The 26,763-nt window shown below is 42.5% G+C and overlaps 1 protein-coding gene across 1 annotated transcript in view; it reads right to left on the bottom strand.

Annotated features, from left to right (window-relative positions):
• Positions 1–26,763, bottom strand: part of SMARCC1 (SWI/SNF related, matrix associated, actin dependent regulator of chromatin subfamily c member 1) — a 91,894-nt gene that overhangs the window by 43,143 nt on the left and 21,988 nt on the right. Inside the window, exons 7-19 of the mRNA XM_064445283.1 lie at positions 24,741–24,810; positions 22,960–23,035; positions 20,028–20,153; positions 19,193–19,311; positions 17,858–17,982; positions 17,014–17,073; positions 16,321–16,358; positions 13,709–13,830; positions 9,672–9,743; positions 5,613–5,726; positions 4,674–4,827; positions 4,246–4,359; positions 2,029–2,088 (exon numbers count right to left, since the gene is read on the bottom strand). Of these exons, the coding sequence (XP_064301353.1) occupies positions 2,029–2,088; positions 4,246–4,359; positions 4,674–4,827; positions 5,613–5,726; positions 9,672–9,743; positions 13,709–13,830; positions 16,321–16,358; positions 17,014–17,073; positions 17,858–17,982; positions 19,193–19,311; positions 20,028–20,153; positions 22,960–23,035; positions 24,741–24,810 (1,250 nt within the window). The remainder of the gene's footprint in view (positions 1–2,028; positions 2,089–4,245; positions 4,360–4,673; positions 4,828–5,612; positions 5,727–9,671; positions 9,744–13,708; positions 13,831–16,320; positions 16,359–17,013; positions 17,074–17,857; positions 17,983–19,192; positions 19,312–20,027; positions 20,154–22,959; positions 23,036–24,740; positions 24,811–26,763) is intronic.

Consider the following 26,763-nt stretch of genomic DNA (forward strand, 5'->3'; position numbering starts at 1 on the left):
AGAGAGAAGCTGTGTGGCAGGGAAGATGCTTCTGGGAGGGAAACAGTATTTCCTCCCCCCAATTTATTCAGTCAACAGGCAAAAAGACAATAATTATTTTAGATAAAATTTATTCTTTGGAACTTCGCTGCATATATATTTGCCCAAAGCTACCCTGAGGATTTAATTGGACTGAGCTGGCTTGTTATAGCTGAATTACTTATGCTTGAACTGACATGCTCTTTAGTGATTTATTCATAGGTTAAATCCATGAAGAATGAAGAACATTATTAATTTAAACTCACACTAAATAAAATTGTAATCTCAAGACTTAGGGGGTTTTTGTTTTGTTTTTTAAAACCAAGAACAATATGTCATCTGGATTATTTCATTTGGCTACTACTTGCTATGTATGACCATAAGCTACAAATGTGCAAAAGAATGAATTTGAAGTAATAATACTAGGGAGGAAAGCTAGCATATCAAGGTATTAGTCTTGTTTCTCCATATAAGAATGTCATGAAAGATGTCTTCGCTGTTTTCACCCTGAAAGCAACATTTTTCCACACGTCAATAAGAAAGTATCGGCTGAACAGCGCGTATCAACCTAACATAAAAAAAATGTCTATTTTGGCAGTTTGATGAACACACTTCCATAACTGTGAAGGCTGAATCAAAGCATGCTACTGATTAAGCACTTTGGCTAGCTCAGAAAAGAAGCCACACACAGAAGGCGAGTATTGTTCAGCACTGTCAAGACCCATTATCCACGCTTTTCCTTATGAAATTAACTTTTCAGTGGGTTTACTGACACACGTACAGACAAAAAAGCCAGAACGATCATGCAGTTGCAGGCTGCTTTAAGCTCTCTCTTCAAGTGAAAACAAACACAACCCCCTCCCTGCAAACTAGAGCTATTGTACCAGAACCCTGAATTACATAAAAGGAAAAAAAAATATCAACTCCCCAACCCCTACATCAAGAAAATGTTCCTGTGAAGGAAAGCCAGGTAGATGGTAATTTCTTTTCAGGGAGTGGCAGCACATTAATTATTTCAGGCCACCAAGAGTCTTCTCCCGATGAAGCGCAATGAAAAACAACGCTGCCCTGATGCCAGCATGAAAGACTAGAACACACTTCTGCAGCGCACCTCACGCGATGGTTGTCATCCGGGACTGGAACTCCAAGAGACCTGACAATTACCACGTGGTTCAAAAGCATCAGATTAAGCAATCTGGGGGCAAAAGCCTGATCTAATGTGCTAGCGGTTCTCTGAGCTCATTTTTACAGTACCTGATTTGAGTCAGCTTGTGTATAATTTCTTGTAGACTTCCAGAAAAAGCTTAAAGAACACATGACGTGCAACTATGTGGCAAAAAGAATGAGTATGGGATTAATGAGCTACCAATACAGAGCTTCCCTTCGTAGCGGTGGGAGACAGGAAACAGCCTCAACTGTTTAACAGTTTAAACCCACTTCCCTAACACACTATGGCACAGCCAGGAACCTGTAAATATTATCACATTTTCAAAGTATTTACCTTAGTGGTAAGTAAACAACTACTTGAAGGGCATTTATTTGATAATGTTAGTAACTTCTGTTTAATGAAAGACCTCTCTGCACTGCAGATCCAGATCTGGTCTGGATTTTATACAGGCTTTCTTAATTTCTGGCTTGCAGGTACAAGTTAGAAAGAACCAAACCTTAAAATATGTGAAGCCCCTCTATTACACAGATGTTACTGCCATTTCTTTTTAGTAGTAACATTTGTGTAGCCATGATGGTCAAATAAAGAGAGATGGTTTTGAGGGAGCCTTGTATACGCAGATACTCAGCCACTCCCTCTTCCAGCTACACCAGTTGAGTCCCAAGGGACTGATTGCTTCCCCCTATAAACTCTTCTTTGCTATTCCAGTTTCTGACAAAGCATGCAGTTGTCATCTAATGCCACTTCAAACAAGTGCATAAGCCTACATGTAGATCTTTAAAGCATGCAATATCCTGCGTGTTTTGGTTTCCTAGCCTTTGGCTTTGCCCTTGTGAACTTACTTCTAACAGCAGCAACGTCTCTTGTTCTGTCCATTCTCTTCCAGCACTTGCGCCTTTACTCTACAAAAGACAGGAAAAAAAACATTAAATATAGGTTTGGGGTTTTGTTTTTGCACAGAACTTTAGAAGAAAACATTAAGAAGGGGAAGAATCTGTAATTTAGGCCACCTGAACATGTTCCTTTCACAACCTTCCTACTACAGCTAACCAACCCCTGGTTATCCCATACAGTGTTTCAGTTCGTGATTTACTTACGTAGCTAATGCACACAGGCAAGTGCGTTCCTGCAGTCTCTGCAGAGGCTGGGGGTTACAGATCCCACCTCCCCAACACATCTAGGAGAACCTACTACCCCTCTCTTAGGCCAAGCCAAGCAAGGTGATTTGGTATCCATTTCTCCTGGCTCCCAGCTATCTTTGCTTGCACATACAGCAAACAGAAAAGTGGATTTTCCTAAATAAAACCCCTAAGGAGTGCTGATGGCATTCCGGTCAGCTTGACTTTTGACAGTAAAATTAAGCCAAGACCAAAGCAGTTTACACAAAGCATTCTGCAGTTCACACCCGAGGACAGCGGCAGCCAACGCACTGTCCAACCCCCTCACCAGCTGCCGTACAGCCGAGGGAGGCTGCTGTCTGTTGAGGGGGTGTTACTCGATCCAGGCGCTGCAGGGATTCTCTCAGCTTCAAGCTGCACCTTTCCCAACAAAATAGGGTTTATGTCAATATAACTTTAGCCCCCATTAAACCTCTGCTTCCAAGGCAGGTGCATGCTGGTCCAAAAAATATTTATCTACAAGTTCATCAGTAACTCAGTCAAAGAAAAAAAAAAATCTTTATGAGCAAGATGAGCTATCTGAAAAAAAACAAGTAATTACAGCAAGATAACATGCAAATTTAGCAATCACTTGCTCCAAGGGCTGCAGCTCCCAAATCTGTACCATGTGGTTAACTCCTGAGATTTCCTAAAGGTTACAAAACTCTTGGTGAAAACTTGCCCTTCCGTGATTACAGACACCCTAATCCATGACACGCCAAATAAAGACAAAAGCAGCTTGTCGCCTGCTTACGGAAGAACATTGCCTAGCTTGGGTGTCTCTGTGCAGGACCACAGCAAAAGGAAAAGGGTATTTAGGATAAGTAGATCTACGCTTTCTCAAGATGCATTTCAAACAGATCATCAACCCACAGAGAACATTAATCAAAGTGAGTCACCAGCAGCTGATCAGTTCTCAAAGAGCAGCCAAACAAGCAATTGCCACACACAAAACAAAAAGGGAAATCAACTTCTGCAAATAAATCTGCTCAAGTTCATTGCTACAGATGCTTGTAAACAGCACCAGAGTCTAGAACCAGTAAGATTTATGATTTTGGTGAATACTTATACCTCCCTAAACTAAGAGAAAACGTCACTCCATGCAACGCAATATGGAATCAGGCTTCACAAACCAATGCTGATCTCAAACTGTTGTGTTTTGGGGTTTTTTTTTAAAAACTAGTTACCTCATCATCTCCTGGGACAACACACATTGTACTTACAGAAACCAATTACACGGAATTAGCCTCGTGTCAGCCCAAGAGAGGCACAATTCAGCAGAAAACTGCAGACTTCCAGGCCGAAGGCTATGCTGAAGTAGCAAACCGGTATTCCTGCCCTACCCCCAAGCACACACGCAGGTATCGGGCAGCAGGAGGAGTCAGAGGCAACAGGTTATGGAATTACCGATATCACTGCAATAGCATCTCAAAACTTGAGCTATACAATACCATACACTGCAATGACGGTACTACAACATCCCCTGCAACAGTTTTGTGACACCTTTTGTAATCAGCAACTTTCTAGTGCTGTTAGTCTGAAAATGCCTGCTCAGACTTGGAAAACAGGATGGTTAAAGACTCTGCTGAAAGATCTTGGCTTCCATATTAAACTATTGGATAGTTTGTTGATTCTGAACCATTCAGGTAAAATATGCAATAGCGTAACAAGAGTTCAGTGGCTGACAGCGTTGACTAGCTTAGGACAGGTACGTGACTGACTCTCTGCAAGATCAGATCTCCAACACAACCATACGTGAGGTATCTTAGCATCCCACACTGAGATGGAAGAAACCTAAACCAGGAACGTAGAAGTAACAGAAGTTATTCGTGTCATCTAGTGGAGGACACTTGAAGAAACCTTAATAGAAGGCGCAGGGGAAAAATCCCAACACACACTTGCCTTGGCTAAAGTCTTTTTTGAGTAAATGTCTGTGCGAAGTCCAAAGTTCTGCAGATCAGTAGGCTTCTCTTTGTTTTTCTCAGGAAAACTCAACATCTGCTGAGCAGCTGGAACCTGAGAACAAACATTACAAGAGAAAGGTGAGGGGGGCAGGAATTGAAAGTTACTCAGGGTTTTTCAGACCAACGTTAAACAGAACACAGGCTGAACAAATAAGCTGAATGTGAGCCCGCAGAGATGACTCTACATAATACCACTTGTGCGCAATGCTAGCAGATTTGTTTTGGAGACTGCGACTACCCGCAACTCGCAAACCCGATGGACAAAATGAACATTTTGGCAAATCGTGCGCAAATTATTCTACTGAGATGTTATCTGGCGCTGGCTAGAGCTAAGGCAAACACGTTAGTGAGACCTGCGGGGCTCACCTGGGGAGTGCGGATATGGAGAGGCATGAGTCCAGAGGGTGTATCAGCCAGCACGTTGAAGTGAGGAGTAGGGGGAGGTCCCATTGCCATGGGACGGCTTTCTGGATCCACTTGGTAGTTAATGAGCCCCCACTGCTCCAGAAAAGCATGTACTCTATGAAACAAAATGACAAATTAAAATCTGAACAGCTAAAGCCTTGCTTATGCTTGATGCTGCAGAAAGGAGACAGCAAAGGAAGAAGCGTATGGTCCTGGATCAAACACAGATCCGGAATCTTCTATAATCCTTCACTAATCAGGACCATCAATACTAATCACACAGCACAAGCTTTGCACAGACCTGACTGCACTTCAGCACGCTGCATAAAACAACACATGACATTTTTGGTTATAGATAACAGGAGACTACTTAAGGACAAAGGCAAAGCGAAGCCAGGGCTGCATGCATGGAACCATTTGCAGACAATGTATGGATTGTGAAGGCCGCACAACCATTGATTTGCTTCCCTCATTCATCTATCTGTAGCTGTTCTGCATTGAATCGACATTCAGCAAGTTCCAAATTTCTAGGGCTCTGCTGCACCTCACAGCTTAACACCGGCGCAACATAAAACTGGCAAAACTGATCTGCAAAGCTGGAATTTCTGAAAAAACTCCACATACTTACTGAACAGCAGAACCTAAATAATCACAAGTTAAGATCCAAACTCTGTAGGTGTGGTTCAGCAAGCAGACAGAGTATTACAAATAAAGATTGGTATAAAGTAGTCTGGTTACCAGAAGAAGTGGGGAAACTGCCTGCTAATCAACAGCGTGATGGCTATTGCCCGCACCTATGCTGTTGTACCGGAGCACATCCATTCCTAATGCAGCTCCTATTTCTAAATAAACAAGCTCCTAATCACTTGTCAAAGTGGCTGAAAGATCCACAGCGCTTACCTCATGACAGCGCACACATCTCCAGTCAGATTCCTTCTGCAGGCAGTGCTGGTCAAGTACTCTTGAGGGTTTAAGCGATAGGTGTCAATCATGAAGTTGCGGTAAGCCAGGTATCTGAAAGACAATTGATACGTAGTTCATGTACATCAATGTCTAACTAAGTTTAGAATATGTATTTTAGGATTCACCTTCTCCAAACACTTCTATGACTAACAAGTAAACACCAACAGGTAATTTTTACTGATGAAATTTAAAAATCAGTATCAAAAGCAACAGGTAAGTAGAATTTATTTTTATGCACTGAATATGACCTCTCTCTTCCACATTGTTTCATTCTGGATTTTCTGTGTTTGGATTAGCAGTACATTGAAGCATGCTTAAATTGCAAATCACACAAATTGGTCGGTAACCAAACACCTGCACAACAGACTGCTAGCTGCGGAAAAAAGTTAATGGGGTCTGGTCTTCACATGGAAACACGCTAAAGAATCCTCTTCAATCCCCTCTGTGAGCCTGGAAGAAAAACGCTGGGCAGAAAACCAGAAGCAGTACACTGCATGGAACGCTACTGTTTCTATATGTGGGCTTTTTAATGCATAAAAAACCAGCAAGGAGAGGTTAGAGAACAGCAAAACAGAGAAGACAAGACCTTCGAAAAGCAGGGGGCAAGAACCCAGAAGCCAGCACAGCACTCCCTGCTCACTGAGCTGGGAACAGCTGAAGCAGAAACGACCCCTGTGAGTCCCATATTTCAGTGCACAACAGTCCAAGTATGCAGGTTTTGGGGTTCAGCCCATTTCCTGCACTCCAGACACTGCTTCACCCTTTGTCAGTAAGTTTCTGGAATGTACTAATGCTTCATAATACAAGTTGTTCGGAACAACAAAAACTACCATAAAATTATCACTAGCCTTGTTGTGTAGATGGAACAAACCAATCTGGCAAACACAAGTGAGCATCCCACCCAAAGAGGCGTTCAAAGCAGCGTATGATAAGCAGTGTCTGCCTTTGGAAAATTCAAGGCGGGGATGTCTCATACGCAGTGTGCAAAAGCAGCTGGTCACCAGAATTTAACACATACAGAGATGGAACACCAACGCCTTTCGCAGGCAAGACATAAGCAGACAGATGCTGCGAGTACACCCTCCTGCCGAAATCCCACCCCTCCATTCTGACCAAATTTTATAGGCAACTTGCTGGAAAAAAGTTACGGGACGAGGTGCTGAGCTCCTCTGTGTTGAATGTTTGGTAGCAAGAAAAGAAAAGGGAGCTTCTTCCATACAGGAATATTCAGGAACGTTTTTGAACGTTCCTGGAGAGAACCGGGTTGCCACCTGCTCAACAATAGGTACCTTAAAGTGGTCTTGGCCGCAGAAGTGAGTTTGAATCCTTATTAGTTAAGGTCATATTACTAGGGGAAGAGAGAAACCTAGGACAGAAACATCCCTCAAGTTTATCCTGAAGGAAGTCTGTTTCTGACAACAAGATGACCCATCAGCTAAAACTTGTCAACAGTGAGAAAGGTAAGTCAACTAACATTTAGTTAAAATCCCTTTTAAGACAGAAACCACCCCCCAGGTACTACTGTCACAAGAATGAACCTGTGTGAGCTTTTGAAACATGGTATTTCTTTTAGCCTGAAAACTAAGCCGGGGGCAAGAAATTTCCACTCAGAAGGACGTTTCTATTTTATCTGAAAAGAAAACACATCGCCAGGACAACACGCTACTCCTACAACCCCTAAATGGCAACAGAAATACATCTCTAGGATGACATCAGGATTGGGAGGAGCCCCTAATTGCTTCACTCCTAGGCAATAACTAGTAGAAGCTTATGGATGAGTATCACGAGATGTGATGTTTTGATGTCACCTGAGAAAGGAAGCATGGGATCACACGTGATCACCGCCTCAATGGCAAATACGAAAGATAAGCGTCCTTTCACAATTCAATCTGCTGGCAGCCTTAGACGCCAAGTCCTAGAAATGCCAAAAGAAAAACATGCTGAAGAATAAAACTGATGGAGCAGAGTTAGCGTCAAATACGTTTTGGATGAAATCCATTTTGGAATCGCTATGATGCAGCTACAGTTACCCCTGCAGCTCAGTCATGTGGAGAAGTTGCCAGTGAAGACTATAGACTGAAAAATCATTCAGGGTGCCGGGGACCTCAGGAGGTCTCTGAGCCAATCTCCTACTCTAATCGTGGTCAGCACTGACTTTTGACCAGGTTGCTTAGGGCTTTGCCCAGCAAGACCGGAAAGACTCTAGTGAAGAACATTCCCAACTTCCCAGGGCCCCATCCCAGTGCTTCACCTTCTTCAGAGTTAAAGATTTCCCTTACATAAAGACAGAACATGCTGTGTTTCAGCCCAACGTATTTTCCTGCTGTGTCACCCCTCAGTAACAAGCCTGGCCCCATCGTCTCAGTAACCTCCTTGTGCATTGAGCAGCTTTTAGAAGGTCTCCCAATCCTTCTCTTCTCCAGGCTGGAAAAGCTTAATTTCTCATTTCTATCTCAAGATTAGGTCAGAAGCCTCACAAAACATCGGTCAGGCCTGAGAAGAGGAGACCCACGCGCAAGAACACTCTCTGAAGTCTGCCTTGTTCACCGGCTGGAAGAGCAACGCAGGATGGTATTACCACTATCACTTGCACCAAGAAGGAACCGAGGGGAAAAAAGTTAGTTTGAAGAAGCTATGTATGAAAAATGCATGGCTTTGCTGATGTTAAAACCGCGTTCTGAGAAGACCTCAAATGCTTCATTTAATAGTTAACTCAAAAATTAGTTTAAAATCCCGCAAAGCTGCTCTGCAACTAGACCAAGGCTCAATACCGAGACAAAGTGAACACAGTCGGCCTAGTTCCACTGTCCAAGTCACCAGGCATACTATGGTGTTCTAACTTATGATCTTTTGGTGAACTCTCAGATATCAGGATTATCATTTTAGTAGCAACAAGCACAATGTTCAAAAGCCTGATGTTGACTTCCTTCCTTTAATCAACCACCTTTCAAGATCACTCTGAATAACTAACTTTACTGCTATAACAGGAAAACTCTTGGAGAAGGGGAGAGGTACTTTTACTAAGGCACATAACATGCCTTGCAGTAAATTCTTAACATAAGAATTTGATGCAAAATCAACAGCTTATCTTGTTACACTGCTAAGTCAGACCAGAAGTTAATCATTTGATGTACGAAAAAACCTACAACACTTCAAGACAATAATCAGCTTTTTTTTTTTTTTTTTTTAAACAGCTTCAGGGAATCTGTTTAAACAACTGCGTGTATCATTTTGAATTAAGAACACTTAAGTTCTGCAGTAGATACCAGATCCCATAAGGAGATGAGACAGGTACAAACTGGATCTAAATTCAACTGAGAGAATGGCACCTAGATTTAATAGGCATGTCCAGAATTAAAACGTCACTTGGGGGTTTGGAACAGCTACATAAGAAAAAATATTTTTCTTCTTGCAATGCACAACTCCAGCTTTCCTATTTACATCAAACTACCCAATATTTGAAAACAGAGTTATATCTCAGGCCTGCGAAGATCCATTTTCTGACCCTCACCTGCACTTTCAGAATTACCCGTCAGCTGCTCAGGGAACCATGAAATCACCACAGATAACTGCAAAATTCATTCCACAGCCTGACACAGCATCCTACAACGAACTCGGCAACAAAACTCCCAAGTCTCAAAAACATAGCATGGCATGAGAAGGGAGAGGAAGAATAAGGAGGATTATGATCATGTCTTGTACCACAAAGTTCAAGAGTTTGTTCCAGTATTACTTGGGAGAAACTAGTTCTATTTTTGTTGGATAACCACTATTAACTATACTTTGATATTTGAAGTTTTAGCTCTACAACAGTAACGTACAGCCATTATCAAGCTACAAGAAGTGGTTGTACAGGTGCTCTTTCCTTCTTTCATGCCCCTACAGACAATATCTGCTTAACACAGGCACAGCTAAAGCGACCACAGGATTCACAAAACTGAAAGCTCCTTTACCCTGCCAACCCCTTACACACCTACATTCACAGGTTTTACTCACATTTCTGGAGTCTTGGACTTGTTTTTTCCATTGAAGAATTCAGGAAGAGCACGACGTTCAATCACATGGATACTGGAACAAAAACACACAATTCAGATGCCAAATACTAAATAATCTTGGAGTACTCTGCAAACCTTCAAAGGACTGTTTTGAGGGAGTACATTTATAGCAAGGGTTTTTTTTGGTGGTGTTTTTTTTTTTTTAAACCCCTCGTATTCTGGCACGACCCTTTGAAATCTGCTTATTTCATCAAGCAAGCAAAACTGCATTAAAAAAGCATCACAAAACTCAGTCATCGATTGATGCAAAGCTATGCACCCACTGCTGCCCTGATTAAACTCCGAAGGCAAAGTACTGAGCAGCCCGTTTTCAACTATACCTTCACGAGTCCTGCATTCTGACAGAATACCTTTATTCTCTAACCTAGTTAGCGTGAACATCCAGCAAAGTGCCGACACCTCAAAGAAACCAAGCTTTTACAGCATTCACTTAGAAGATGGGAGTGCAAGTGCTTTGAGTCCTTCTCCAAAATTGGATCTCCGGTAACTACTAGCGCTCACAAGTCAGGCAGGGGACAGACCGGGTTCAGGAAAGTAGCTGCTGCCTCCCCGGCGAGGTGGGACAATGAAATCCAAAGTCTGGGTACTGGGAGCAACTAAACACCGTCTTAAAAATAATTCTTCCCCTTTGCACTCCAAGGAAGAAACACGGAGCAAAAACTGGCCACATACGGAAGAGCAGAACTAACGACACGAGGTGCTATGGAGCATACAGAAGGAGCTAAGTTAACGATCACAGCAAATTCAGCTTCAATTATTTAGCAGAGCCATTAATACTTCTTTCCTTCCGTAGCTGTTCCAGGTAACGTGTCATTTAAATGTAAACGTTCTTTCAGCAGAATCTTCCATCCTGCACGTACTACCAGCCTGACAATGTAAGTGGCACTGCAGGAACTCAGCAAATCATGTTCTCATATTTCTTCTCATATCCCCTAAATAAAGGATTGGAGGAAGTGGTATGGTTTATTTTAGCATAAATAAGGAAATTTGGTCCTGAAACATTTTAATTGCAGGGTGATTGCACCTGCGGAGTTCTACCAGCAACAAACAAGATCCTTTTGTATTATCCATGTAATATAATATGATATAGAAAAGGGTTTTCACTGCAAAGCAAAATTACAATGCAAGTAAGCAGCCAAAGTACATGGAACTTGATTAGTCAACCCATTTTTTTCTTTAAGATCTTAATATGTGAATTCTTTGAGGGACCTAAGATTTAACCCACCTATTACTAAGTGAGGAAATCGCTTCAAGATTAACAAAATGTCCATTTTATAAAACAGTGTCAGAAATGCTGGGCTGGTTAGAGTAACTTAAGAGGGGAACTCATAGTATGGCAGATATTTTATGCAAGTTAAGAACTGGAGAACTACAATGGTCCATTAAGAACAGTTACTGTTAAAGGAAACAGAAAAAATATATCCTTTACAAATCTTCCTTCCTCCTATACATTCAGCTTTCAACCTACCATGTAATTGCCCTTTTACACTGATACCGCTTACTCAACTTGTCATTCACAGGAAGACACCCTAACTTGAAGATGAAGATTAACCAATAAACTGGTCAGATTTTAGTAACAAACACAATATATAGTTCTTCAGTGAAGTTGCCCAAAGCATAAGAGATTACACTGAAACTGAATGGAGCATTAAATAAAATTTATCTTCTCAACAGAAAATTCATTTTAGCAATGACTATTCTATTTACCTAACCCAAGAAGCATCTTGCTGACACAGCAACAACCATAACACCCACAGCCTGAGGTCGGACAGAGCTACAGATACGCTCTCGAGTTCTCCAGAACTACAAAAACCTTTCTCTGAACGGAAAACAAGTGCTCAGAAAAATGTTGCTCTCACAGCTGTGCTGTGATTTCAGCCTTAAATCCAAATCAGCTTAACATGCTGTTTCTGGAGCATTAGAATCCAAAAAAATCAAAGCTTCTTTGCACATCATCCTGCTACCGTGTGGCTGTCCACTCTTCCCATCAGAGGTGCTTTACGTTTGCCTGTTACAAGGTCAGAGCAAGTACACCCGATGCAATGAGAAGCTTATTCTGTTTCTTCAGAAATACCGTGTTAGTCTTTTAGCTGCGCTGCACAGACAGGTTTAGCTGCTACTGCTACTACTACAAATGCTCCCATCAAGAACCTTTAACCAACCATTATTACCAGTCAATGCCCAAAAGGCACCTGTACAATAGTGTCAGGGAGATTTTGTGACAAACTCATTGTCATAATTTTCTCAGTGGGTAAATATTATTATACTATACTATATATATATTATATTGTTGGAGTGGGTCCAGAGGAGGCCACAAAATTGCTCCGAGGGCTGGAGCCCCTCTGCTGTGAGACCAGGCTGGGAGGGCTGGGGTTGTTCAGCCTGGGGATGAGAAGGCTGCGGGGAGACCTTATTGCGGCCTCCCAGTGCTTAAAGGGGGCTGTAGGAAGGGTGGGGGCAACCTCTTTAGCAAGGCCTGTTGTGACAGGACAAGGGTGATGGTTTTAAACTAAAGGGAGATTCAGACTAGATATAAGGGAGAAATTCTGCACAGTGAGGGTGGTGAAGCGCTGGCCCAGGTTACCCAGAGAGGTCGGAGATACCCCATCCCTGGAAACATCCCAGGCCAGGCTGGACGGGGCTCTGAGCAACCTGATCTGGTTGAAGATATCCCTGCTCATGGCACGGGGTTGGACTGGATGGGCTCTAAATGTCCCTTCCAACCCAAACCATTTTATGATTATTGCACCTTCACTTTACAACCAAGGAATGGAAGCACAGAGACTACAGATAGGCCTACCCCAGTTTAAAGTAAGCCTCCATTAGATTGAGCTGCACAAAGTTGCCTTTCCTGATCTACAGCAGATCCACAGGTCTTTATGCCTTATGAAGTGCATCAGTGGAGCGTTTCACTCTGTGTGCATAACAGAGCTACACCTCAAGCTTTTCCGCTCACAAAGCAACTGGAGCACCTATAAATTCAGTCTGTGTGATCTCTGGCTTTTCTGCTTCCAGAATCATCTCAAAGTGGGAGAGCAAGGGGACTGAGAAAATGGATGGTTCTATTTATGGGGATTTAGGTCAACTCAAGCTACTGGCACAGACAGGCTAAGCAACTGATTCAAGGTAGCAAAGTCTGCCAGAGCTGGCAATTGAACCAACCCCTAGACTAACAGTTCAGATCTCATCTTAATTCATGACCTTAAAAAGTTATCCACTTCTATGTTGCCCATGAAACCTAACACTCAAGTGTCATCGCACATCTTTTTAGACTCCAGCATAAAAAATGTCTCAACTCGTAGAGCTAAGACAAAACGCACCCTCAAATGACGGCCCTTCCAGACAACTGACCATAACTTATTCTGTTTCCAAAGCAGATTTATTTAAAAAAAAAAAAAAAGTACTACATAATAATTTAACTTGTAGAGGGATTTTCATTCCCGATCACTTGCTTCTTTTCCCACACCACAAACGTTTGAGTACACAGAGAACATCAGGGTTACTATAGCGAGTTATATGGTCTTATGACACCACAAACCTCTGACCAAGGAGGATTCCAAAATGAAACCATTATGCTCCCTGTATAATCAGTAACTTATCCTCAAAGTCAAGATCTGAAGCAAAATAAAAAGCCACTAGCTTTCAGAAGTAGATACAAATGTAGAAAGATCATACAAGGACTAAAGAAGTAGAGAAGAGAAAGGAATTATTGGGGGGGGTGGGGAGATGATTAAAAGAATGACAGTAAAGCAAAAAATGCTGAGAAGGTAGACCAGAGATCTATGCTATCCAAAATTCTCTTCCTCATTCCCATGAGCTGCAGAAGTCAGCTCAGAAAGATTTATAAATGGAAAAATATGTACCTGTACCTGGGAACTAGACCTAAACAACAGCAATTTCTTTCAGGTCTCAGCTTGATTTATGAGAAACAACCACCAAAACTCTAAGTCTTCCCCCAGTTCCAAATTATTTTCTTACCAGTTGTAGTCAAACCAAGATGCATAGCTTGGGATAATGATGTGGTTCGTTTGTTCTGTGACATTATCTTCACCCGGATCAACGGACCGGCTTTGATCGCCTTTGTTAGGATCTTCATCTTCCTGTATCATGGAGAGAATAACATGGTTAGTAGGTTCCAAGAGACATACCTAACAACTCTCAGCCAGCTTAGAGTTAGTCCAAAACAAGTGCCTTCCAATCCTGTGCAGAATAAACTTCTCCTGACCCAACCTCTGGTCTGTGGGGAAAATGTAATGGAGAAAGCGTAATCCATGTTCATAAAAATAGTAAAGAAAGCATAAGGCCACTAAGAAGTTTTTAGAAAGCCAGCTCTCAAATCTCAAGGACATACTTAGCAGTACTATTAGATCACACTTTGCATCCTGTTTATAAAGTTAAGCCTGCCCTAACTATGGGAGAAAGCGCTGGATTTCAATTCTGCAGTATACTGCAGCCACATATAATAAATACCACACGAATCTGGAGTACTCTGTAAGCTGTCAGCCTAGCTCTTGCTGCCATCTCCAGTTACCGACACTGCACCGATTTTAGTATTGTCTAAGATGGGTTGTATTTTTTGCCGCTCTTCCTCCATTAACCTTGTCACTCCTCAGAAGAGGATTAAAGGAAATCAGGGTCATTACTTCTAGTTTTGCTGGAAGACACTGTTCAGCAGTAATAGTTTTATGTCTGCAAAACTGCATCTCATGACCGTAAATTCTTCCTTGGATAAACTCACTTTGATCAATCTTAAAGCTGGTCTTAGATAGTTCTCTTTTGTGAAGAAGAGATACTAAATTCAACGTGTAGCCCTGCGTGTCCCTGTATCTGCTCCCACTCAGAGGGTGAACAGGCCCACGAGTTCGCTCATACAGGGCTGTGAAGGCACCAGTGGGCAAGATTTTAAGATTTTCAAGAAGAGGGACAAGTCTTTGGTCACTCTGTTGCTTCACAACAGAAGTCTCCTGGGAACACGAGGTGTTCTGCATGATACGAACTGTATGAGAAACCCTCAGGTACTGAAGAGCTTGTAGGCAACTCAACATTCAAAGACTTTTTTTTTAATCTGAATTTCTAATCCAGACAGCTTTCAGAGAAACAATAGACTGTTAAAAATAACTGAGTCCCTAAAGCAAGATCTTAAAGAGTCATTGGTATCAATGACATACCTTTTGGGGGACCAACTCCCCAGAAGACAAGGTATCATTCTAAATCTACTTAGTGATCTGACAATAGCTATTCAGAAAAGAGGTCCTTCCTCGCATCATTCCCTGAACTTCTAACACCCTTCTCCTCTCAAAATGCATTCCCTAAGCAGAGAAACAGACCACATCCCCCAAAACCCCGCTGTTTAGCACAGGATATAAAAGCAAACCTCTTCCAATCTAAACATGGAACAAATACTAAGGCTGCTGTGTGAGTTCTGGGTCATCTACATCCAGGGCTGGAGAAGTTACGCTGAAAAGGGGGCATTTCCCACCCTGGCAAGGCCTGCTGTCACGTTCCTTCTGAGCTGATTTCACTAACTTGGAAAACAGCAGTTGCCTGAGAATCGTATTTTGGTGATTTCTGTTCATGTGTCTGTATCTAGATACTTAAACCCACTACTCCCTAGTGTGACACCTGCACCTGAAACCTCAAAGAAAGGTTGCTTACTAGCTAGTCAGTGGTTTGCATACCTAGAGTTGTCATCTTCCCTCGTTTTAAAACATGAGAAAGGGTTTTTGAGTACTTCTGAAAACACATAGAGAGACTGGACGTACGAACTGAAATACAGTACAACTAGAAATACATCAGTACGGAGGGAAAGTCAGATTTTCTTAATTATGTGTATAACCAATCCAAGCGCCTGTCTGTGCAAGAGTGCAGCCGTCTGAACCTAACACTGATGTGATCTCTTACCTGCATGATCAGGCAGCCATCCTATACCAGGCAAGCTGTTAAAAATAGTGCCTGGCACACCAATGTACTTAAATACCCTGACAATGCTATGAAAGCGATCAGGAAGCCTATCTGGGGTTTAGGGTTAGTCCTGAAACCTGAAGAAAAAGAATAACCTTTGATAAACCTTGCATCTGAAAAATGCTTCTTTGAAAATACTTTTCCATGTCTCCTCATTCTCATTTTTAATATACTAGATTTAAAAACACAAAATAATCTCACAGCATTTTAGAATTTTTATAATAGCAAACCTACATTACTATCAGAGACTAATGTACTCATATGTAAGACTTGAAAAACATTACTGGTTAAGTTACTGGAGATGAGATTAACATCTTGATAGGACACAGGGTAATGATTTTAAACTAAAGGAGGGGAGATTCAGACTAGCTATAAGGGAGAAATTCTGCACAGTGAGGGTGGTGAAGCGCTGGCCCAGGTTACCCAGAGAGGCTGTGGAGGCCCCATCCCTGGAAACACCCAAGGTGAGGCTGGTCGGGTCTCTGAGTGACCTGATCCAGTTGAAGATATCCCTGCTCATGGCAGGGGGTTGGACTGGGTGACCCTGAAATGCCCCTTCCAACCCAAACCATTCCATGATTCCACAATCTCAGTTTGTACCAGACTTAGTGAGGAACAGCTGCTGTTACCTTTCCTCCAGTTGCTACTGTCTCCTCATCCTGTTCATCTGAAAGGTAAAAGCATTGAGAATTACACTAATGAAGAGCATCTGATTGCTCACAAGCCTTTCTAGCAATGCAATTGCTCAGCTGGAAAGACTATTTCATTTGTCTTGGAAGGGAAGTGAGGGGGAAAGCAAGGTGGGCCACACATCATTAAGGCAATCTCATCCTTATGCAGGCACTCAACTACCCCAGGCAAGGGAACAGATAAGAATACAGAGAAGGTAAATTAGCATTCTTCCACACTTTGGAATCCATACCTAATTAACGCCTTTCCCAGCACCCTAGATGTACCCTTGTATAACAGGATATGGGACACCAGTTTATACCTCTTATGCCAAAAGCTTAGCAAAGGCCAGGGAACCTGTGATTCACCTTGATTCCCAGTAAGAAAAGAAAAATTCTGCCAGGAAAGGGCTTATGTCATAAATTAAAAAAAAAAAAGATACCTACAAGGGAACAGCCTTGCAAGCGAACAAGAGTCAACACGTTTCAACTTGAACTCATATGAAAACTGAATTAATTCAATGAAAGAGTAGAATTAGGCATTACTTTTAAAATTGAGAGGTTTAAAAATATTTACTCTGTTAGTCTGCAAGTAAGACTTTACTATAAAACTTAGGGGAGGGAGTGCTGGAAGGTGTTGGGTGTTTGTTTTACCAAGGTCTGCTACTGTTCCTCCTTTCACAGGCGTGTTTTCACTGTCTTTCTTTGGGTTCACTACAAAAGGAAGCAAGATTGAAACTCTGATGAGTAACCATCAGGCAAGATACAATTATCAAAGCCTAGCATGCTTTTGCTGTCTTATCAATCATCAGTTCTATCGGTCAGGTCTTTGCAGTTCAAACAGATGGTCTGTTGTACTCAGACTGCACCGATTGGTTTCTCTGTAATTTCACATCTGAACACAAAGCAGCTTCTATTCGCGCACTCAGGGCACCGAGTGCTCTACTTTTTCCACCTGTACAACATGTAACAATTCTTACTTGCAAGTTCAAACCAGGTAAAAACCACATGGTGTGACACCCAAAATGGTTTGGTGTCAAGGACTTAACAGAAGCAATTATTTTTCTGACTTATCTTTACTTACCAGGTATTGCACAGATCAACATTTTTCTGAAAAGGATTAAGAACTGAATGCATTTGGCACATTGCTAGAGTTTCCACTCATTTAATGTGCTTATCTTGGGTACTTGGCATACAAATATTTTCCTCCAGAAAACTCTACACCCCAGAATATGAACTCTGTATAACGGGTGAGAGCAATCCTAAAATAGGGAAACATTTAAGTGGATTTTCATAGATCTATTCCAAGAGAAGGTGAATCGCTGCCCTTCTCAGCTGTCACGTTCAAATCCCTGACTAGACAAATTCAGATGGGCGCAGATCACCTGGCCCCACAGCCAGAAAGTATTTCAAAGATTTGACAAAATACAGTGTATTTTTCAGTGCAGTTTAAGCAATCATTTTAATGTTCAAAGAATCCAGTGTATGCATATTTTACCATTTTTGGGAAGTACCACTTCTTCTATATTAGGTACTGGTGTGGGATCCTCCATGTCCTTCGTAAGATCTTCCTGTTCATCTTCTTCCTTCTGCCCTCTCCTTTTCCCATATAAGGCTGCTTGTCTAAAACAGATCACAAACAAATTCTCTGCCAGCTGCAACTGTCAGATGTTCTCATCTTGACATTATTCTTCAGATGTCAGGATTAAAGGACTGGGTGGAAACACTTATGAAAACATGAATGCTGTAGGAAGTGGTGCTGGAGGAGGTAATGAAAATATTCTCTGTATGTTACTAAAATGAACTAAGTTTCAAAAAAACCCGGTCTTTTCCACTGTTTCAAGACTGGACACCACCGCTGATTATAAATCTTGATTCCAACCCAAAACTGTCTCCAGCATGTTGGCAGCACTTGCATACTAGTGAGATTCAAAGGAGCAGCAATTAACTCACATCTGTCCTTTCTAAAGTTGCGGTAAGGGCATCTGCTACACGGGACGGAAGAGGCAACAGACCATTTCAAGGCATGCTGGCTTGTACCACTGATCCTGTGTACCGAGGAAGCCATTTTGGGAACAGAGGCAGAATCACCCACACCACTCCTTACAGAACCTAATTCAGGCTTTACATTTGGAACGGAAAAGTAATTGAGATTATCAACTAACTCCTTCTCACCTCAGATGATAAATTTCCACTTTTGTCTTATCAGAGCCCTACAGGTCTATTCAACAAGACCTAAATTTTTAGTTCAGAAGTTCTCCCCTCCATATCCACACGTAAACCCCCATAAATAAGCTTTTATTTGGATATAATATTGGCCTTTTTTTTTTGGTTGGGTTTTTTCTTTGAGATCAAACTAGCATTGGAAAAACTCCTAATTGTAGGCCACAAATCCTACTCTGTTGAAATTGCATATGAGAAGTGGACTTTAAAATACGTGGCTACATAGATATAAACACTCCTCAATTAAATGCAGCAATTTACAAGGCTACACTTTAAAAAGTGTACATGTAGTACGTGATTGCGCTAACAGGTCTAGCCTGAGTTCTTTTGGAAGCAGCTTCTCATTTGGTAAGTTCTGCTCCTGATGCAGCAATGAGCCCTGTCACTGACACAGATAACTTGCGCTAGATTCTCCTCCACCTGCAGGCGATAAATTTCTACAGAGGAGTAAAGAAATTACAGATACTGCACAGGCAAAATCACTCAAGTCTATTGTAGAAATAACTATTCTACTGTAATCCAAGGTGAGGCAAGTGAAGGGTGACAGAGATCTCCCCATAAGCATTTCTTCAGGAAAAGTCACCTCGAATTCCAATACTTAGACACTCACCCTTTCTTCCCTGTCTTTTTTCTCGACTCCACAGGAGTGGGGGGTGGAGAAGGAGAATGCTTTCTCTTCCTCGTACTTGCTGCTGCTTTCCTGTCTCTCCTCTCCGGACTACGTACAGGCTGTTAGAGAAGGGAAGCAGTTAGCTCATCCCAAACACTACCGTTATTGAATGCTGTAGGCTACCCTCTTTCTTAATACATCCTACAACAGAGAAGCTAAAAGCAGTAATATCACCACATGCACCACGTTCAGCCCCAGAATACTTCAATTTGGTGACATGAAAAGCCCTACATTTTTTTACAGCCCTCCCCTGGATACTGCAATGGCTGTGTACTTAAGAACCGTGCTCTTAAAACAGAGCAAGATTCAAATGCCAACATGTGACTTGGTCAATATACTCTATCCCTCAGGAGAGATTTCCTAGCGAGTAGCCTGGCCTCAGGGTTAAATGACATGTTTTCAAAGTCCTAACTCACTCCCTGCATTGGGAGGGATACAAAAATCAGTTTCAACAAGTACACAGGATTTGGAAATCAAATATTAAGTGATGCTGTTTAACACATCCCTGGCTTCATCTATGAGAAAGCAGAGGTGGGTCCTATCTCTTACCATCCTCAGGAAGGGGTTAAAAATAAAAATCAGAGTGCACGCCTACACTTCTGGATAAAGGACGTATGTCAGAAAAATAAGTTAAACTAGCCTGTGTTATCATAGGCATCTCAAACTCTTCAACTAGCTTAATTTTAGCAACTTTGAGTCCCAAAAGTTTGACTTACACAGAGTTAAATAATAATAATGTATCAACATGTCGCCCATAAAGCATGGAACCACCTACCTCTTCATTTTTCATGGAGATTCTCTGTCGAAAACTCACTGATTTCCTGTTCTCATCTACCTCATAATCCTCTTCATTCATCCATTCATTGAATATATCTGTGTCCAAAATCCACTTGGCATGAACCTGAAGAACAGAACAACATGCCAACATGCTGATGTATTTCGAAAGAAAATAACACCATAACAGACCTCACAAGATGAGGAAGATACTCGCAGCTTTCTTATCAGGGTCTGAACGTCCAAATATCTCATCACCGTTTCACACACAACAATGACAGTTTCATGAGGCAACACGAAGTATGAACATGCCCGTAAGCCTACCAAATGCCATGTCTGTCCTCAGCCATTTAAGTCTTCTGACGTGTGAGGTCAGTTCTCACAGCTGGGACAACAGCTCTGTATTAAGAACCTACTTCAGATGCTGAAAATTACCACCAAAATCTTCTAAGTATTCAGACGACCTTAGCAGATGTGCCACAAAAGACCCAAAAAAAAAAAAAAGTTGGCCATATCTTGGAAAGATTGACTATCTTGACTTAAAAGATCCATCTTCAAATAAAGTTCTAGTTTACATAGCTGAAAATAAATTCTTGAGCTTTAGTATGAGTTATACACAAAAAGCACGAGTTCCGGTTACTTACAGGTAACTACTTGGAATAAGTAGTGTTTGAACAGACATCAGGTTATTTTCTGACCTTGGCTGCTCTAACTCTGCTGTTCAAATCAACAGCATACACACAGAACAGTAATGCATGTTATGTATGAAAGAGTAAGTCCAATAAAAGTACAATAAAGTAGTACTTACTACTCTTTGGTTATAACAGTTCTGCACTGTTCACTTGCAGTGAGCTAAATCAGAAAGGCAAATCATTTCTGTAGAAAGAAAACTAATTATGTAGAGAACCTAAATATGGCTGCTGATGTTGGTTTGAGTGCTCATGTGTTCAACAGATTGAGAAGCACTGACTTTTTGCATTACTACGACATCACTTAAGAGCAGAGTTCCCATTGAATTGAACCTTGCCATAAAGAACGGTGAGATATGACCCTCAGGGATTCTTTACACAGCTACTGGTTTTCTCATTCACTTCCATGTTGGCTCTAACTCGAGGGACAGCTGCATTCATACATTACATTAGCAATGCTGAGGATTTTAGTAAAATGAAGAAACTTAAACTGTGCCCTGTACTAAGGGCATACAGAAGCTGGTATCTAAAGTGGTACTGAGCTAAGACAAGCCAACTCAAGACCTTCTGTAGCAGTGTGAGACCAGGGGACGGGGGAGCCCGTGGCCACACACACTCTGTCAACCAGACCACAGTCGAGTTCGTCCGAACAGCTGAATCTGTTGGAAATAATGTTGCTGTTACAATAACTTGAATAGAATGGACAAGATTTCATTTGTACCAGAGACTTGTACAGACAAAAATTCAGATTTGTTCTCCTAAAGAAGCTTCTTAATTTCTGTATTATTTAACGCCTAATATTTTTGGCCATCTCTATATTGTAGAAAAAGATGAACTTTCTGCACACAGAATATGTTTTAAGGCCTGTAATGCATGTACGGTAATCTCAAATTTGCAATCCAGTAGTTCTTTTCTCTAACAATATTATTCAAAAAAACATAACAAAGATACGGTATTTTCCCCCTTCCTCCCCTTAAACACTCTATAATGCCATTAGGCCTTCTAATGAGTTGTCAGGTTTCATCCCAGAGGTGGCTCCACTTCGGCAGTAAGGGAAGGACTTACCTTTAACAGAAAACACCTCAAGTCAGGCCAAAATAAATGTGGCAATTTTGGCACTATCAGGGATGCACAACTGTGTCCTTTTCACTCACAAAATAAAGCATGTTGTCAACAGCATTCCTCCCCAGACCAAAGAAATATTTCAGACATTTTCATTATGACTCTAGACATATCACTCTGCTTTTCCATATATATGGAAATACAGCCATTGCTACTCAGCAGCACGTTAAAACATCTGTCTGCAGATGACACCAAGCTGGGCGGGAGTGTTGATCTGCTGGAGGGCAGGGAGGCTCTGCAGAGGGACCTGCACAGGCTGCATCGATGGGCCGAGGCCAGTTGGGTGAGGTTTAACAAGGCCCAGGGCCGGGTCCTGCCCTCGGGTCACACCAACCCCAGGCAGCGCCCCAGGCCTGGGGCAGAGGGGCTGGGAAGTGCCCGGTGGAGAAGGCCCTGGGGGTGCGGGCTGACAGCCGGCTGGGCATGAGCCAGCAGTGCCCGGGTGGCCAAGGAGGCCACCAGCCCCCGGGCTTGTGTCAGCACTGGGGTGGCCAGCAGGAGCCGGGCAGGGATGGGGCCCCTGTGCTCGGCCCTGGGGAGGCCCCACCTCGAGTGCTGGGCTCAGGTTTGGGCCCCTCGGGACAAGAAGGGCCTGGAGGGGCTGGAGCGTGTCCAGAGAAGGGCAGCGGGGCTGGGGCAGGGTCTGGAGCACAAGTGTGCTGGGGGGCGGCTGAGGGGGCTGGGGGGGTTTAGCCTGGAGAAGGGGGGGCTGAGGGGAGCCCTCCTCGCTCTCTGCAGCTGCCTGAGAGGGGCTGGAGTGAGGGGGGGGCTGGTCTCTGCTCCCAAGTCACCAGGGACAGGACGAGAGGGAACGGCCTCAGGCTGCGCCAGGGGAGGTTTGGGTTGGGTGTGAGGGAAATGCCTTCCCTGCCAGAGGGGTCAGGGGTTGGCACAGGCTGCCCAGAGAGGTGGGGGAGTCACCGTCCCTGGGGGGGTTCAAACACTGTGCAGACGTGGTGCTTTGGGATATGGTTTAGTGCTGGGCTTGGCAGGGCTGGGTTAACGGTTGGACTGAAAGGTCTTTTCCAACCCAAATGATTCTATGATTATATGCTCTAGTAGCACCTGAGCATGAGCTATACCAATAAAGTAACTTTGGGAAACCATTTAAGAGAGACTTACCTTCCATGGCTTTTCAGGAATTGGAGGATCCTCAATTTCAGCATCTATTTCATTGGCATGAACCCAAGTGTCATAGCTAATGAGAGGAACCAAGAGAAAACAAAGTTGGTCCCCTGGGCTGTTCATCCAGAAAGATCAGGAGCAAGAGTATTATTCAGCAGTTTCAACGTGTGCAACTCATATTGCTGGGATAGAATAGTGAAGCATATTCTGTGCATTGACAAGTTAAAGGAATAATCGCTGACTTCTGCTACAGGAACAGGACACCCTGAAAAGGGAGGGAGGGGTCCAAGGCATCTAATGCACATTTTTAACTTTCAGAATTTAAAGCCATCTCAGGGAAGCCAGCTCCAGCTTAAAATTGCAAATCTACTCTCTAGATTCAGGGTTATAAATGCAGTTTCTGAGACACCTGTTCAAACCCTGGCACTGAGTTAATTAACTTGTTTCTGTTGTTATGAGTTTAAAGCAAGAGATACTGGATTCCTAGAAGAAAGGAGTATGCATCCTCTCCGTTAATCCCTACTGCCGTAGAATCCATTTATTATTTACACTCACTTTTCCACATGCTATTCCCTCAAAAGCCTATTTATAAAGATTAAGAAACTACACTCAGTAACAGCAAAAGCCAAGATACTTTGTAATCAACACCAGGCATGTACTGCGCAACTGGAGTAAGTCATATGCAGGAAAAGATGTGTACATAGCATTCCTCACGTTTATACTGATATTTATAAACACATACACAACAGAGACTTGACTACTGATATGATACAAATAAAAATATTTAATGATTCTTCGTCTGTACGAAGAAAGAAATATAAGTGTGATTGTTGTTTGCTCTCTTCCACTGAAATATGGATATGGTTCCCAGGAACTCTGTGCACGCACAGCAGAGCACATTTTAGTACCCTGAAAAAGTTGTTTAAATTGAAGTCAATGCTGGGTTATCAATCTTATGGTTTTCCATAACCTGGCCTCAGAAACTAGTTATTACATTTAAGTTACTAACAGTACATATGCTGTGTTTTAACACCTCCTAACACCACAAGACAGCTTTCTCAAATACACACTTTCAACAGTCACTTGCACTTGACTAAAGGCAACCCATGGAGTGAAACTTCTCTTTGTCGAAGAAACTTCAACCAGGTGATTAGAAGTTCTCCCTTTTGGCTTTAAAGTCTTACTAACTTTATGGAAAGGCTCACTCCGCCCTTTGAAAGTCTGGTTTAGTTTGCACCCTTACTAGCGGCTCAGCAGAAAAATAGACCCTCTTTTTCTAACCTCACCCACCTGCCAGCACCACGAACAGGTACGCATATTTCAGTGTTAAACCACTGATTAAGTCTTTTGAAGCCTCGGACATCAAGATAAACGATAGCAATGCTAAATTACTGTGTGGTTATACTCCGTAAGACAACCGCTGCTTGGCTCATCATACGAACAGCGAGGTACAACCACCACTCAGAGCCAAAACAACGGGAACGCAGTACAGTGTATTTGGGTTAAACGTTTAGAAGAGCCAGCGTGAGATATGTCTGAGCCTGTCTTATTCTGCAGAACAAGAAAGGAGCACAGTTGCAGCCCACGCAGCTGGGACATTCCCCACGCAGGTTCAGTACTGGTAACCACAGAGCGCCGCTATCAGGAAAGGTACGGCTCAGGAAGCTAAAGGAGCAGCTTGTTTGAGGACATGGATTTTCTGACTCGCAAGTTTTTGTCAACACTTTTCCTTCAACAAACTTAAGATTCAGGGTATCCTTCCTCCCCCCTTTCTTTACCTGTCTGGAAAAAAGCCCCAGTGTACCAGCACCTGCTTGTCTTTTTTCATCACAGGTCTCAACCATTCATCTGCAAAGGGAAGAGAGATCTAGCATCAGATTCAGACCGTAAAGCACATTAAACACTACTTTGCTTTTCCATAGTCAGACATAGTAAAGTTGTTGCCATCATCTCTGATGGAAATCTACTGGAGTGAAGTTACAATGGCCTGGCCTGCCACAGTAATACACGAGCAACGTCTAAACACGCACGTGCTCTGCCTGCATACGACACGGACGTTACATTACTGAGATCATATTAAGAATTATTGCATTTCCTTCCTCGACCACATACATTATACCCTAACACACTCCGCATTAAGATCCAACAAGGCCTGAAACAGTCCTCCTGCCTCTCAAGAGAAGAAGCAAGAGGCATTTCTGGCTGACAGGTGGAAGCACTATCCTCTACCAGCTCATCTTGCCCTGCCTTCTCTCCCCAACACCGTGGCCAGATGGGCCTGGAACTCAGAACGGGACAGAGCAAGTCCTCCAAATGGGCATTAAGTGAAGACAGTGGGAATAACACGGAGAGGGAGACACACACACTCTAGTATGTCACTTTGTCTTTCTAAATGTCTGTAAAACCAAAAAAGACTAAACCTCTCCCAAAATGCTTTCTTGTCAAGTGGCAAATATCTCCCCTCAGTCTTTTTGCATCCTTGTTAGACATCTGAATCTCCTCATTAACTACCTCTATCGATTTACATTTATTTCAATATTTTGTTCTTCCCAGCACTACATTCTACTCTCAACAGGTTAAAAACAAAAAGTTTTGAAGGAAGAATGTCAGGGCAGGGGGTTGTGGTGAAAGAGATTTTAATAAAACACTTCCACGAATCTAACAACATTTGCATTTCAACTTTCTCCTTTCACAGCAGCACTAATGACGACTTCAAGTTAACGCAGACTTACCGAGGAGCCCTAACATTCTGCTGGTTTTGCAATAAGGCATACGCTCAGCCTGAGTGGTGCTTTCAAGGGTTTTTGTTTGGTTGGGTTTTTTTTTCTTTTAAACCACACATCTGACACAGTGTAATAACCTACCCCCTGCAACCCAAATACCAAGAATATGTCCTAGAGCAGGATTAAAATAAACCCTGAGGATGTGAACCTGGATGAAGTCACACCACTTGAATTCATGGCTGTTTTCTCATCTTGGTATAAGCAGGGTTAGGAGAGCTCTGTCTAGCACATCTGCATGTTCACTGACTACAAGACAGACGGGACCTACTATGCTCAACCCTCTTTTGAGAACCTGAAGTGGTTAAAAATAAATACAAACCTGTGGCTTGGCAGGATATTGCCAGAAGTACAGAACACAGACAAGCACCAGAGGACACACAGGCCCTGGTCGTTCCTATACAGCAGTGAACACTTCCATCTAGTGGCCATCAGATGCCAGGGTGTATCAGCAAAAGCTGATTTATGTCGGTGAAGCTCAGACTCGACAACAATGAACCACTAGACAATTAAATGTGTTTAAGATGAAAAAAATTAAGAGTAACATTTTGTTATTTGCTGAAGGATGCAGCTCTTAAATTGCTTTTGTGGAACCTATGTGCGTCATACAGAGGCAGACCACATCGTAATAAAGCCAACAATTGCAATTTAGCAGGTCTGCTTGCTGCTATATCCACCTTGCCAAACCGCGTGCAACACTGTGTACCGGCATTCCCAACCTGCCACCTGGAAAGATGAGAACATGGCAGAAAGTTTGCTGATTCTCATTTACTTTAGCATCCATGTTACCTTTCCTACATCCACTCGATTCCTAATAGTGTTTCACTCAACCTTTTGACCTATACTTACACATCAGGGGACGCCAAAGAAGCAAAAAAGAAAGAAATTAATGGAGGCTTTAGTTTTAAGCCTCTACTTTCACTACCCTTCCTTTTAGTTTTTGAACTGACTTCATTTCTTTTTGAAGTTCTTCTGGACCCTTAGCTTTGCTCCCTTTCAGCCTGCAAGTCACCTGGGACAA

Source organism: Phalacrocorax carbo, chromosome 2 (assembly GCF_963921805.1).
Source record: "Phalacrocorax carbo chromosome 2, bPhaCar2.1, whole genome shotgun sequence".
In the NCBI taxonomy this organism is placed as follows: domain Eukaryota; kingdom Metazoa; phylum Chordata; class Aves; order Suliformes; family Phalacrocoracidae; genus Phalacrocorax; species Phalacrocorax carbo.